The sequence below is a fragment of the Hyalella azteca genome, unplaced genomic scaffold (genome assembly GCF_000764305.2).
Source record: "Hyalella azteca isolate HAZT.00-mixed unplaced genomic scaffold, Hazt_2.0.2 contig9419, whole genome shotgun sequence".
Classification (NCBI taxonomy): domain Eukaryota; kingdom Metazoa; phylum Arthropoda; class Malacostraca; order Amphipoda; family Hyalellidae; genus Hyalella; species Hyalella azteca.
In genome coordinates, this window is record NW_025939491.1 from 103,525 (window position 1) to 118,270 (window position 14,746).

General features: G+C 36.2%; 2 protein-coding genes across 2 annotated transcripts in view; both read right to left on the reverse strand.

Moving 5' to 3' along the window:
• Window positions 1-1,229, reverse strand: part of LOC108683390 (probable WRKY transcription factor protein 1) — a 20,525-nt gene extending 19,296 nt beyond the window's left edge. The window contains exon 1 of the mRNA XM_047882016.1: window positions 1,207-1,229. The gene's annotated coding sequence lies outside the window, so the exon portion shown is untranslated. The remainder of the gene's footprint in view (window positions 1-1,206) is intronic.
• Window positions 1,230-2,821: 1,592 nt separating this feature from the next.
• Window positions 2,822-13,639, reverse strand: LOC108683398 (zinc transporter 9). Its single transcript, XM_018172711.2, has 14 exons — window positions 13,628-13,639; window positions 12,614-12,617; window positions 12,210-12,362; window positions 11,535-11,933; window positions 11,034-11,223; window positions 10,699-10,778; window positions 9,427-9,586; window positions 6,539-6,677; window positions 6,087-6,224; window positions 5,737-5,866; window positions 5,353-5,563; window positions 4,706-4,898; window positions 4,309-4,422; window positions 2,822-3,692 (listed from the first exon to the last, which is right to left on the reverse strand). The coding sequence occupies exons 3-14, from the start codon at window positions 12,346-12,348 to the stop codon at window positions 3,648-3,650; spliced, it is 1,938 nt and encodes a 645-aa protein (XP_018028200.1). The 5' UTR covers window positions 12,349-12,362; window positions 12,614-12,617; window positions 13,628-13,639; the 3' UTR covers window positions 2,822-3,647.
• Window positions 13,640-14,746: the final 1,107 nt, after the last annotated feature.

Below are 14,746 nucleotides of genomic sequence, written 5' to 3' on the forward strand. Positions count from 1 at the left end.
CTATGACACTTTCCTCAAGTTTGTCATTTGCATATGTAACTAGAAGAGTTCTACTACAATGCACCAAAACCTGGAGTTATTTGAAGTTATTTTACCAAAAAAAATAATTGATTTTACCACCCGGTCTAAGTTACCCCAAGAGCTGGGGTAACAAAGACCATCACTTTTTTTGAAATTACAAAAAGACTATGAGAGGCAGGAGCCAGCAATTTATGGTGAGTGAAGCTAGAGTATAGACCTGTATTTTGCAGGTTTCAATTCAAGTTTAATTTAGCTAGTAAGAAAATGGCATCATTTATAAGAAAAAAAGTGGTCTAAGTTACCCCATTTTACGGTAGTTAACTTGATTAGTCGTTGGCAACACGGGATTGGATTTCAAACCACGCGTGATTTTCAAATAGCTCAGTTCGTCAATTTTCATTGCAGTGGAAAGTGGTGTAACGCGGTGGTAGGGTTGGTATTTCGATACGTTTTCTTATATTGACATGAGAATATATTACCTATACAGAATTACACACACATTTAAAGTCACTTTAAATCTTGAGTAAATGAAGAAATTAAAAATGAACTGATTCTAAAAAGCTCTGGTTTGCCACTATGCTATAAATATATCAATAAAGATAATTTCAATTATTTCATAATAAAAATGTTTAAAATTCTAAAAAGGAAAATTTCACCATAGCTATTTTTCAGAAAAATCATTTCCTGAATATGAACTTATTCAGATATATTGAAAAATAATTTTTAAATTATATTCTCAACTATTATTTGACTAATACCTATTAGTTATTATCCTAGGTAGTTCAGTTGAGTTAGGTACAAATTATTTCACTAAAAATTACTATGACAGCCCAAAACAGGGACAAAGTACTGAAAGTAGAATAAAAACGAAAAATTCTGAGTGACCTTACTATATGGCAAAAAAAAAACATTCAACAGAATGATAAATATTAATTTTGGGGGCTGAAATCTAAACCAAACGACGTTCAAACTATGAAACTACTCTCTTAGTCTCTGGTGGTTTGTCATTAAGGCCTACCTACACGAATAGAATCGTCATTCGCAAATAAACAGGTACGATAAAAGTGTTAAAAAAAAACTTCTTTTTTAACATCACACAGCTGTACATAAACACATAGCTTAAAACATCTAGCAAAAAAATACAAAAAATTGTCGTATGCCAGTTTGAAAGAAATAAAAATTCACCAGATACGAAACAGCAACCTTCCAGTTCCACTGCTCACAGCTGAGCTCAGTTTAGGCCACTGCGCCTGCGCAAAGACAAATACCCGGATGTAACAAATGACGAGCGTATTGCACTTTCTATTAATATAATAATATATAAATAAGATTTTTATGCCATTGATAATGCAATTTATATGGTTTAAAAATTAATAAAGATGAAAGTTCAATCCAAAAAGTGAATATCATTATTACAACCTTTTTGCGTAGTTAATCATCTTGTTTTTATGATCAAATACTGTTCATCAACATTTTTTAAATGTTTCATATTGAAAAATCCATTTTTCAATTTACACGATTCATAATTAGGAATAAAAAACACAATTTATCGATTTCTCATGTCGCAATATTATTTTGTTACGTTTTCAATTGCTCATTTTAAAATGCTCATGATATTTTTAATTTAGTGCAAACTATATATCAATAAGTAGGCATAACCAGTTTGGTATCTAGAGCAATACAGTGGGAAATCCGAGGAATTCTGTGATAGCAGCCGCACGTAGATTAGTAGTGAATTCAGATACTGTTGTTAAAAATAAGCTTGCTCATACGTATTCTAACTTCCCCAGGTAGGTAGTAGAGGTATAGTATAGCATCTTCGGCGCTCGCTGACAAATAGGCTTAGTTAGGCCTGTCACCGATTCTTGCACTATTCGTGCCTTGTCCACAGTTAATCTATCACACACACAGTAAATCCCGCATCTGATCCCAATTAAGTATAGTTGATAATAATCAATCTAATCTGTTGATATTATCTAGCTCATGCGAGACTACAGTTCATAGGATTACAGTCAATGGTGATATTAAGAATCGGCGACAGGCCCACGGCTTATTCAACGCTGACACCGCTGCTATGTAATACACCATCCCTCATTATATCGTTGACGCTCAGAGTATGAACGCGTTCAGGAACAAACTATATGAAGCTATAGAGAAGTATATGTTCAGGCTTGAAATGCCTTTCATCCTACGGAACTGATAGAAGTCTAGTAACAATTTCAAACTATCGTCAGTTTTGAAAAGATCCGGTCAAATACCTGTTTTTAGATCGCTTGTGACCCAAGTCACAAAAAGTACAGAAATCGGCGCCAGGCCACATCTTTTAGTGTGTTAGTGTTATCTTTAGTGCCGATAACACTGATTTGTTGCGATAGACCTTCCCCAAAAATTATAGAATTTGTACTGACAGGCAACAAAAACCTTTCCTCACTAGATATTCTTTTGAGCAATTTACTACTTCGTCTGAAGAACTAAGCCACCAATAGAAGTTGCCATTGAAGCTCATAATTCTGTTTGCACTAGTGTCATTCAACCCTCATATTAGATGCATAATTTGAAATGGAATTAAATTCGTATTTGATGGGTTTTAAGAGCTAGTTGGATGGAAACATGCAGCTTTAATAGTATTTTAAGCTTTAGGACTCAACTATCAAATATGTGGATGTATCATTCCTACGAAACGTGGATGTTAATCAAAACTTCGTTGCTACAATCCTTAAAAAGTTAAAGCGTTAAAAAAAAATCCTTAAAAAGTTAAAAGCGTTCATTTTAGAGGCAAGGACCTCCTAAATTAACAGTCATATAACATGAGCTTAATAGCATCTATGTGTCTAGATATTTTTCGTCTCATTCCTTCATAGATTTCCCTTGAGGGAGAACACATACAAAAAGGGTAAGTTTCCAACTGTTGATTTTGAAAGTAATCATATTTTCTACGCATAACATCACGATATAATAGAACAATAATGAAGACAAAGTTGAATATTAACATCATACAGAAGAAAAATTCAACGTTAACATGATCTACAATTGAATAATTTGATAGGCTAGATAGTTCTTATCCAAACATCAATGTTCTACGATGACGAATTAACAAGCTGCAATACTATCACCAGCAACAATAATGTGGAAAGTTTTAATGTCTAGGTCAAAATAAACAAATTGTTCCCTCTCACATCATAAAGTGAAAATGTTCCTTGAAGACCGAATTGCGATTGAAAAACTGGGCTAGGTAGGCAAAATGTAGAGGCTAAATAATCACGTCTCGCATCTTAGAAAACAGTGCAGAAATTCACTATTCGGAGGTCACTAAACGATTTTAGGAGCTACACAAGTAAATACATCTGGATTTTAAATAGATAAAAATGCATAACAATTTATAGAGCGGCGAGATGATGAAATAAAGCAGAAAAAGATGAATTCGCATCAATTCAGCTCTTAAATTCCTCTACGTTTGAACACAATCTAATGTTTAGAGGAAGATAAATAGCTACCAAATAAACTTCATTTATCATTATCACTACGAACAAAAGCGTCGTTTTAAGCCTATAAGTAAATAATATTGATAAATAATCTCTTATATACAACCGGAATAGTTTAAATAGAACCAAAATAAGAGTAGCTGACTACAAAATTTCGAGATCGCAGTGCCGCACCTCAGGATGGGCTTTCTGGAAGGAAAAATGTATCGTTACAAATATTTAGATAAATGGAGATTGTTGTTCATTGTTCCAATGATTTTTCGTTAGATGGAAAGGAAAAACACTCGAGTTTCTATGTGGATTTATTACACTTGGTGATTAAAGCAGCTTTCCAATATATAAATAATATAGCGGTTTCAGCGTTTATTAGGCCATAGGCCTATCGCTTTAACTTTACAGAACATCCACAGCATGTTGTGGGCTTGAACTCGCAACTCATTGCTTCAATTTTGCTTTGCTTAACCGCCCGGCCTCCTCGCCGATTCTGACCAGAAACTGGCGCACAGAGCTGGGATCGAACCAGAACCTCTCTGCTCCAATCTTGGAACTCTGAACTTTAACCACTGGGAACCCTTACTAATCCTGCCCTACTAATAAGACTAATACTGAGCAAAGAGATAAAATTCTACTTGGAATATTTCGCCTTTGCAGGCGAAAAATACTCATGACAGATTACTGTACAAAATTCATCAAATGAAATATGAAAAATTAAAATATTCTGTTAATCAGCTGAGAGAAAATTTACGCATGAATCGCAGCAAGTAAACAAACTATAAAAAGGATAAGCAATGCCATAGTAGCTTACCTTAAGACTTTGCTCTATCCTGTCAATCTCAGCACCCAGTGTATCCACGACGTTCTCCCCGAAGTTCAGAAGAAATGTCCGCTTTTCTTCAGGCGTGCTGCAACTGTCCAACTCCTGACCACAGCCGTAACGCATTAGAAACAATTCTTATAATTTACACAAAACACTATTCAAGTCAGATATACAAGATCCTGTCATTTTGATAATTATTTTAGAAAATAGATAAAAAGAAAATTGTATCATCCTCAATTGCAATCAATTTTTTAATGAGGGAGTCAAACACATTCGTCTGACACTTTCATTTCAGGAGTACATTCGGAGTGGATCATCAAGGGCTCTGTGAAGAGATTCTTATCAACGCCAGCAGTGAATTGTCAAAATTATATTCCCAACCAACCATCATCAAGGTCTCAAAGGACTGCTTCTCAATGAAGGCTCTGGTGAGCTCACGACCATCGAAGTCGACCTCTGCCTTGTAGCGCACCAGGCCCGTGCCCATGTCGATGCCTTTGACGTCGTGCAGCGCCCGCACCATCACGTCCTGCTCCATGATCCTGTTCATGTGCAGCAGCTCTCGCTGAGGAATTGACCTGGACAAACAGAGCAATAAATCGCTGTTCTTCACCACGAATTTTTAGAGTACACAATTTGAAGGAATAATAAACATTATCAACAACTTAGTTGATACTAGACCATTAACGATCATGTTTTATAAATAAAATTATATATTTTTAACCGTAGGGAAGATTTAAAAGTCTATTTCTAAATTATAAATTGTTATTGGAAATATTTTAGTAAAATATTTATGAAACGTGGACTTACTGTCAAGCTTCTCGAATGCCAAACTTAACTACTTATATACCACAAAATGAAATAATACTCCGAGATCTTAGAGAATGCGTAAACTAAATTGCATTTGGAAGAAAAACAACAGGAATAATGAATTTTCCTTTCATACATGCACATATTAGGCTCATATTTTCATTCACGTATCAAAATATGTGAATATCCAACCATGCTACTTAATGACAAAAACCAACATACCTGCCAACTAGTGGGCCGATGTTGCTGCGAATGATGAAGGCCGCGACGAGGCCCAAGAGGCCACCGATGATGCAGGAACCGAAGGCGTCAGGTGTGGTGGTGCCGAGCACGGAGGTGAGTGAGAGGCAGGTCAGCGCCACGCCCACGCCCACCACGGCTGCCGTGTCCTCCATCAGCACCACGTTCACGCTCGGGTCCTCGCCATTCAGAACTGTCCGCACAACATTTTGTTGTACAATTTCATTTAAACAATAGTAAGATAAGAATGAAAATAAGTGTTTTCCACGTGAACATGAAACGAAACACGGCATGACACAAAGACATAATATTCATAGAAAAATGAGGAGGGTTCCCTCATTCAAGGACTCAGTGGTGAGGTCTCACCGTAATCTTTGAAGGACATATTTTGCTGACGAGCTCCTTTCCTTATAGCGTGTACGGCCATTATGAGAGTTCCGCCTTCAGTCACGAGCGACCCACCCAGGATGCAAAAGGCCCAGTACAGAGGTACCACCTTAAAAACACAACCAAAACAATGCATTGGCTGGGCTAAACTGTAGTGCTGACAGAGAACAATGTGCAGAATAGAGCAGTTCCGTCTAGTCATTCAAGTTACTTCTGATGTTTGTATTCTAATAGAAAAACTCACAAGGTTTTTATTTATATTATGATGCAATAAATTGTTTCAGCATATACAAACGCTCTGTCTACAATATCAGAAGTGGTGGTCATACTTCAGGGGGACTCATGAGGCCCGCGATGCCGTGATAGACGGACACCCCCGCACCCAGGCAGAAGATCATGGCGCCTGAGATGAGAGATGACACGTAGGGCATGTTGCTGAAGCCGTACGGATGCTCAGGGTTGGCTCGCTGGAAAACCATTTAGTATTTCATTCATTATAATTTATTCATAATCAGATAATTGATTCAACATTAATACATTTAATGATCATTCTGCAAATACATTCTGCAATGACATTTCTACATATTCCAAAGTGAGTATGGGCAATCGTGAAGACCATTCATCAAATAATTATGAGAAGGTCCCGTGGGGCACTTTATAAATTTGATAGCCAATAATTCATAATGACGTCAATTTTTGTAGAAAAAGTAATGCAAATGGACAATGGGAAAGAAAATTATTGAAAAGAAATTGGAGTAGCAGTAAAAGTATTTATGCGCACCTGCATGCTCTTGTGTATGCCGTAGGCCAGGATCAGCTGGTTGGAGGTGTCCGCAAAAGAGTGCAGCGCCTCGGCAAAGAGACACGCCGACCCCGTGTACATCCACGCCCCGAACTTGAGGAGGCAGTTGATGCCGTTGCTGAAGGACCACAAAGACTTATTATGTAGCAGGTATATGGCACTTGTAGCTTAAATTGAATATATCATACCTCTATAAAGCAATATATATATGTTGTGTAGAGGGCTCAATTTAATAAGCACAGAGTTTCAAACATGTTCAGTGCTGAGGCAGATGTCACTGTAATGAGTTCATCTCACCTGGAGCACGAGACCACATACCGTACGCCTTCAATTCTATTTTAACTCATTAGAAATTTAATATCATTAATATGTGTTATTTTCCATATTCTGATAATTAAATATTCAGTTAAATCACCATTCATATTCTTCATTGCTCTCAAGAGTAAAGGAGGAGGTCAAGTGGAAATAATGGATATGGAAAATAATAATAAATGAATATAGAAAATGTTATTTTCAATATTCTGATAATTAAATATTCAGTTAAATCACCATTCTTATTCTTCTATTGCTCTCAAGAGTTAAGGTTTAATTTCATTAAACCTTTTAGACCGGCCGAGCATTCTCTGCCAAAACAGTTTTCAAACGTTTGCAAACAAGAACCGAGCAGTTGGCTCGCGAACCCTGTTCACAAACGTTGGCGCCCGTTCCGCTATTGATGGCCATGCAACCGCTTATAGCAATTATTGTCCGTTGCATATCTATTGTAAACAGAATATCAAGAGAGGATTGAATGGATAGATTATTGTAGTTTCCATCAACCTCTTATCCATTTAATATTTTAATCAGTTCAAATGAACATTCTGGTATATACCAATGCCCATAAGTGGCAATTTTTCATTATTTCTATGGTTGATTCATTAATTTATCAAGGTTAATGGCTGATTGACCATTGTACTTTTAATTTATATACGGTTATCACTGTTTAGTATATAGGTTACATGCTTATTCCATCATATAAAATAGAACGTAAGTACAAGCGCCATGGCAGCAGAGACATAATTTCTTCTTTTCAGAAACGAAGATTCCCATATATTGCACCTCCTCAAAGAATCGACAGTCCTCAATTTCTAATAGAATCACCATCGACGAAGCATGAAGTTAGTTAGTTAGTTTAGTGGCCACATGTTTAGTAGCGCTTCAGCCATTTAGCTATCTCGCACCGAAAGTCATGTTGAACATCACCAAAGAGGTGGAAGGTCTCAATTATCAAGTTTCTAAAATCAAAAATTGCTCATCACCCACAAGGGGTGGAATGTCTCAGATGTCAAGCCCGCTGAAATTGGCTCGAAAGAAGCCGCGAAGCATGAAAAAAAAAGAGTTTTGAGAACGTGGGTGTCATGCTGGGACCTGCATTAAGTACCTAAGATAAACTGGACGTGGATACGTACCTACAGGCTACGGTGCATTCTGCACGTTTAAGAGTGCCTTTCAATTTTTGAACGCTCCGGTTCCATGCCTTACAGTGAAAGTTTGCCAACAATACTAGGCTAATTTAAATATTACTACGAAATTGAATGGAAAAAATGATATTTAATCAAATTTTATCGAGGAAATCGAATGGCAATTATCTATGTAGACTTAAAGCCTCCGAATTGAATTTTAAGTTTAGTTTTTGTTCATAGGTTTTTTAGCGGAAATATTTTACGATGAAGAACATTAGATAGTTCAGTAGCTGAACCTATTTCATGAACTAAGACCGACTATATTAGAAAGAAAGACCTTGATTTTTACTTCCTTCTAACAATTTCAAATTCAAGTAATATGACTTCTGTTGATTAGACAGGCAGTTTTTATACACAATAGAATAGGTAACCTCCACCATTTAATGTACACTAACCACGATAACAATCGCATAGGAGCAAGGATATTCTGTCTAGTGTAGAGTTCAATACATAGTGGAAAAGATATCATAATAATATGCGTTTAAAAATTACTTTTTACATTCAACACTTCTATAGAATCCAGTGTCTCCAATGTTACACATGTACAATTAATTTCTAAGTTTATTATCAAATATTACAAAAATTAATTTTTAAATTTTATTTTTAAAATTAAAAAATATCAAATTTTTCAAAATTATTTATTCTGTCAATTGATTCATGCATTGTCTCCGACTTTACACAAGTGTGTAAAATTTCAGATCGATTGGACAGGTAGAAGTGTGTTGAATATCGATTATCCGATTTGAAAAGACAAAATTTTTTTTCCAATTTTTTTAAAGTGAAATTTTTTTTTAATTTTAGAATTATGTATCCCGCCAATTGATTCATGCATTGTCTCCAACTTTACGCAAGTGTGCAAAATTTCAGATCGATGGGAAAAGTAGAAGTGTGTTAAATTTTAATAAGCTAAGATTTGTAGCAGGTTTGTTTAAGATTTGTAGCAGACAGACAAACAAACAAACAAACAACAAGAAGTGAAGTTAAAGAGAAGTGTTGTAAAAAGATCATTGATATCTAGGATAACTAAATCCTACAGAAACTATATTATGTAGAAGCTTTTGTCATGACATTGGTAAAATTTTCAATGATTTATTTAATTACTTAATTTTAATTTTTAGTTTGCTCTAGGGTTGGCTTTAGGACCGTACTATCAAAGGTCGTTCAAGAATTTATAAACACACGTAGTGGTGATTTCCAGTCTGTGATTGGTGGATTTTTCTTGAAAAGATGTCAGTGATTAGCTGACAGACTTAGAACTTGTAACTCCGTCAGTGATTAGCTGAGGGATAGTGAGTTGTAACTAAAAATATTTACGAGCTCGTGACTATTTGTTAATAGTATGGCCCCTGAGCGCAGTTTGCTAACATGGTGACGGCCGTGTAGACGACTCGGCCCGAGGCGTGAAGTTGGTCGTTGAGTTCCTTGTTGGGCGTCCTGCTGCCGAGCTCAGGACCGGCGGACGAGGCTGGTGTTGGGGGCTGCTGCAGCTTTATTTCCTGCAGCAGCCGACGCAAGTTGAACAAATCTACAAGCAAGTTATAATATTCATTTATACATAATGCATATTATAAGAATAAATTAAAGACTAAATAGAATAACGTCATAATGTGTACAATTGATCCTGCAACATATTGAGTATATAAACCTAAATATATACCAACATTGTCATTAACAGGGTTTGTACCGTAATTTAGAAAAAAATTCCATGACTTTTCCATGACTCTACATGGCCATCAATATAATTTTCCAAGACTCATACGACAGGTTTAGCTCGACTGAAAGACTAACTGTGCATTATCTATCATCTCCTACAATTGATAAATAGCAAACGTGTAAATGCATAGCTCTTCATGGCTTTTCAAAGGTGGTATGGCTCTTCAAAGCTGCTTCCCGCATATATGAGTTTGACACAACGAAGTTGTTCGAGCACAATGTACATATCGCCACACCTTCATGCTTTGGATGGCGAGCAAGCCAGTCACGATAAGCTTCTACGTATTTTTAACCACAAGTCATGAAATTTACACTTCCCAGTCATGGTGACGTAGAAATTGCACGCTGAAGATGGAAACTTTTTGATCCTGCGGATCAAAAAGTTGCCAAATGCAACTGAACTCGGTGACCAAACTCACGTGATTGGTTCTCCAATCAGAACCCATGAAACAAGAGACTGCACAAACAGTAAGCACACGCAGCACAGAAAAACACTTCCTTTTTTATTTCATTTGCAAATTTCATGACTTTCCATAACCTGACATGAAATTCAATGACTTTCCAGGTTTTCAATGACCGGTACGAACCCTGCATTAACATCAATGGTGCATTAGCGAGAGAAATTTCAAAAGTGTCATAGATAACGTAACAATTAAGGATATAGATATAGAATTTAATGCTGCAAGTGATGTGATGATGTCTGGTTGAACAATAAGGGAATAGAACGGATTTACTGAGATTAGAATTTTCAGGAATGAAAGATCAGAATTATCACAGTAAGTACTAAGTATCAACCTAATCGAATAGGTTACTGCATGTCCACATGACATGAGCTACCCTCTATGACGGCAGATCCGGTCCATATGTAACTAGAAGCTAGATTGCACAAATAATGCACGTAGGGTATATATTATTATTTCTCACTTTTCCTTTGCCTTTGAGATTCTTCACGCTTCAATTTTTCCTTCTCGATGGCCTCAAGGGAGCCCCACCTTTCAAGGGCTCTGAAATGTTAGAAAAAAGAAAATTATCTTAAACAATATAACACTTACATGCTCTTTGATATTCAAAACTTTCACATATGAAGCATTGATTTTATGACACCATTTTAAAAATATTCCCGATACCGTAACACTTGATTTGTCTAGCAATTGGACAAGAAAAATAGTAAATTATTTTCATCTTCATTTATGCGGTATATATAAACCTAACAGAATGGGAATACTTAGTTCTGTTAATTCACCACTGTTAACACATACTTTTTCTCAACATCTTTCATCCAGTACACAGTAATACGAGGCTGGTTGTCAAAGGGCGACCTCCTCTTAGTGTTCCTTATCCCTTGCAAGTCTGCTGGTGTGAGCAGGAACTCTGACATGGCTCTTACAGCTGTTATAAAGTTGCGTTCTGTTGACACCAGGCTCTGCTTCTCCTTTGGTCGAGGCATCACTGTTGAAAAATTTTATAAGGTTTACTTTTTAAATTTATTACAAAAAATTACAAATCACATTACATTGAAGAAAAATTAATACCTAGGAAATTGCATTCCAGATGTTACAAGCTGTAAAAAGGAAAGATGAAAATGTATAGCAAGAAGTTAAATTGTTCTACAAATTTATGAAGGAAAACTCCTGGCATGCCATCATGCCACAAGCAAAATTTATCTACCATACTAGTAGAGACCAGGGACAACAAAAGCGAGCTTTAAAAAGGTAAAGGAGATGTTATATTAAAAGCCTCATGTACTAGTAGACACCAACCTCGCTTAATGACAGCATCCTTTAGTCTTGCTGCAGTTGACACTGGACTAGGCACCTCATCACTTAATTTTGTTCCATCAATGCTGCCACTCTCTGCTATTGAAACACGGGGTGATTCGGCATCAATTGAAGGTTCTAACTGAGATGATTGAGTTTCTGGTATTGGATTTGTATTCCCATTGTTTGGTAGTAGATTTGTATCTGAGGATTTATTAGTATTAATAACTTTGCTGGTCCAAATACTGCGGCGAGTATCATATGAGGGACAAGAAACTCCATGTGATCTGGTGAAGTGGTAATTGCAGAGGCTCGGAGAGATGATGGGTCTTGGAATAACATTAGATTGTGAAGCCATGAACCTGTGACAACATCTGACTTGAAGGAGAGGTAGAGGCAGTCCTGAAACACAATAGGAAAATGTATATAATTTTTTTAAGAACTCAATAGATATGAAAACTTCAAGAATATTTCAATTGATTAAACTATCACATTATTCAAAAACAAAAGACCAATATTTACAACAAAATTTCTGACTACCTAATTACAAGTAAGAATATTCTGACGTTACGCAGATAATTGTTTAATTTCATGTCATGAACATATTACTCAAGATGATTCAAGCTAGAATTTCAACTATAAATACTATCAAAAATAAATGAACAATCTCCAACTCACTGGATGTCTGGGGAAGCTGATCCAAGAATTGTGAATTCAACCCAGAACATAAATAAATTTTATGCCCTCTGCTCTGTAGTTTCAGAAGAGCTACAACTGCACTTGATCCCAGCAGTGTTGCTTGTGGCATTCTGAGCATTAGTGTTCAGGCCTGAAAATGAAGAGAAAATTTAGATAGGTATCAGTCATACACTAAAATATACTAATGTGCAGTTGAAATTCCCTGTCATTGTTAGGGATCAAAATTGCCAAATGTGAAGCACTTCTCCCACAATTTGTCCATCAAGCAAATATTTATGATCTTGAAATAATGTCAAATAGGGTAATAAGGGATGGTTTCGAGCATTTTTAATAGTAACTTCTTACCATGAAACATTTTATAAATGAGTTTGGGCTCATATTAAAGTTCTTTGTAAGCACAATTGTATGGCAGCTCTGAAAAATTCCAAATGCTATTTATTTAAGGTGCCAGATGCAAAATAAAAGCATCCCGATTTACCACTAGGAACAGGGTAATAAGTGACACTTATAATAAAACATAATTTTAAAACGTTTGAAGCATGCAGAGTGTACTCATCCAATACTAACAGTACTCTGAAGTCCTCTACCTGTGTAGATGAGGTAGATGTAGAATAAATGAAATTTTCTGTGATTTTTATGTGTTTTTCCTTTATCGATATGATATTACCATATTTATGGACATGCTATTGAGCAGCGACAACAACCTTGTCAACTGCAAGCTTCATATCAGAAGCCATCTAGCATTTCTTCTGTATTTGTAAGTTTATAGGACAGGGCTAGTAATTTTGCACCTTTTTAATTGGGTCAAGTGAATTAACTATCCTACAAATTCACTATCCTACACAACCATCCTATTCTTTGGAGAAATGAATAATAGTTTAGGTCAGTGATTCCCAAACTTTTTCAGGCTGGCACCCCCTTTGGCTCCCTAGTGAATTTCTAGCGCCCCCCTCAGACACATATAAAATCATGCTACTCTTTCTATAAAATTTAGTACGCTGCAATTTTAAAAGATAAAGGTTAAACACGAATGTGTATTTCACAAATAGAACCCATTTTAGTGAACCAATATATTTTTCAGCTGTTTTAACTGTTTCAGCACTAGAAATCTAGCACGTATCAGGCAAATTTACGGCCCGGACTCGTGGCCAGTCTCACGACCAATCTCCAAATTCAATTATCAAGTAATATCACCACAACTAATGAACTCAGCTCAATAAAACCTGGAACATGTATTCATCAGATCTTAACGGTGATGTTTAGCTTGCGAAAATTTTTTCAATATCACCTTCATTCGTGAGTTAGATTGCGATACAGGCCGAAATTCGCAGTGATCAAAGAATTTCTTCCAAACTACCTAACAGATTTGAACGAAATTTTGAATATACATTCCTAACTACCAAATGGTGTTTTTTAGATTCAAAATTTTTTTTTATTTTACCGTCGTTTGCGAGATTCATTTCATTTCACCGTCATTCTTGATTTCACTCTTCTTTATTCGCTTTAGTTCGCAAGTTATACAAATATAGGTAGGAGGAACGATGGATCAGCTTTTCTATCGGCTGGTTTAGCCAAGAGCCGTTTACTTATAGCCGTATAACTCGCAAACGAGGGCAAAACGAAAAAATTGTAACGAACTAAACATCACCGTTGCCGAGGTTAGGTATTAAAATACTAAATTTCGTTCAAGTCTGTTCAGTAGTTTGGAAGAAATTTCTTGATAAATGCGAATTTAAGCACGTATTGCTGTTTAAATCACGAATGAAACTCGCAAACGAAGGCACAATCGAAAAAATTTTCAGGAGCTAAACATCACCGTTCGGTAGTTAGGACTGTAAATTCAAAATTTCGTTCGAATCTGTTCAGTAGTTTGGAAGAAATTCCTTGATCGATGTGAATTTCGGCCCGTATTGCCATATAACTATGGCAAAAACAATTGAAGGCAAAATTCAAAAAATTTTCACGAGCTTTAAATTACCATAAGGTCCTAATGAATATATATATATATATGTTCCAGTTTCATCGAGTTAAGTTCATTAGTTTGAGAGATATTCCTTGATCATTGAATTTGGAAATTGGCCGTGAGACCGGCCGTTAATTGGTCGGAGTCGTGAACTTAGGAGAGGTTAAAAAATATAACACAGTACCAGAGCTGGGCAGCGCTACTTGGAAATGTAGCGGCGCTACCGCTACCGCTACATGCTCTAAATGTAGCGGGCGCTACCGCTACCGCTACACCCACTAGATTGTAACGGGCGCTACCGCTACCGCTACAGTAAAATGTAGCGCGCTACATTAGCCGCTACAATGGCCAAAATTATTGGAAATCTCTAAATAATTATTTTCTGCTTGTGGGATTTACTCATTAACATTTAATGATAATATAACATTTTAAAACATATCAATGCAACTTTATTGCAATTAACCTAACCGAACTAGTATGGGTTACCCCAGGGTTAGATACAGTAAATAAAAGTTACAGTTATTTTTATGTTTTACCTTCCCTACATGGATGT

Coding starts and splice junctions, on each gene's coding strand:
- LOC108683398 (XM_018172711.2), bottom strand. CDS start 12,348: ATGCTCAGAATGCCACAAGCAACACTGCTGGGATCAAGTGCAGTTGTA. Junction 5,564..5,736: donor TATGTCCTTCAAAGATTACG/GTGAGACCTCAC, acceptor TTGTGCGGACAG/TTCTGAATGGCGAGGACCCG. Junction 3,693..4,308: donor GGATAGAGCAAAGTCTTAAG/GTAAGCTACTAT, acceptor TTTTCCTTCCAG/AAAGCCCATCCTGAGGTGCG.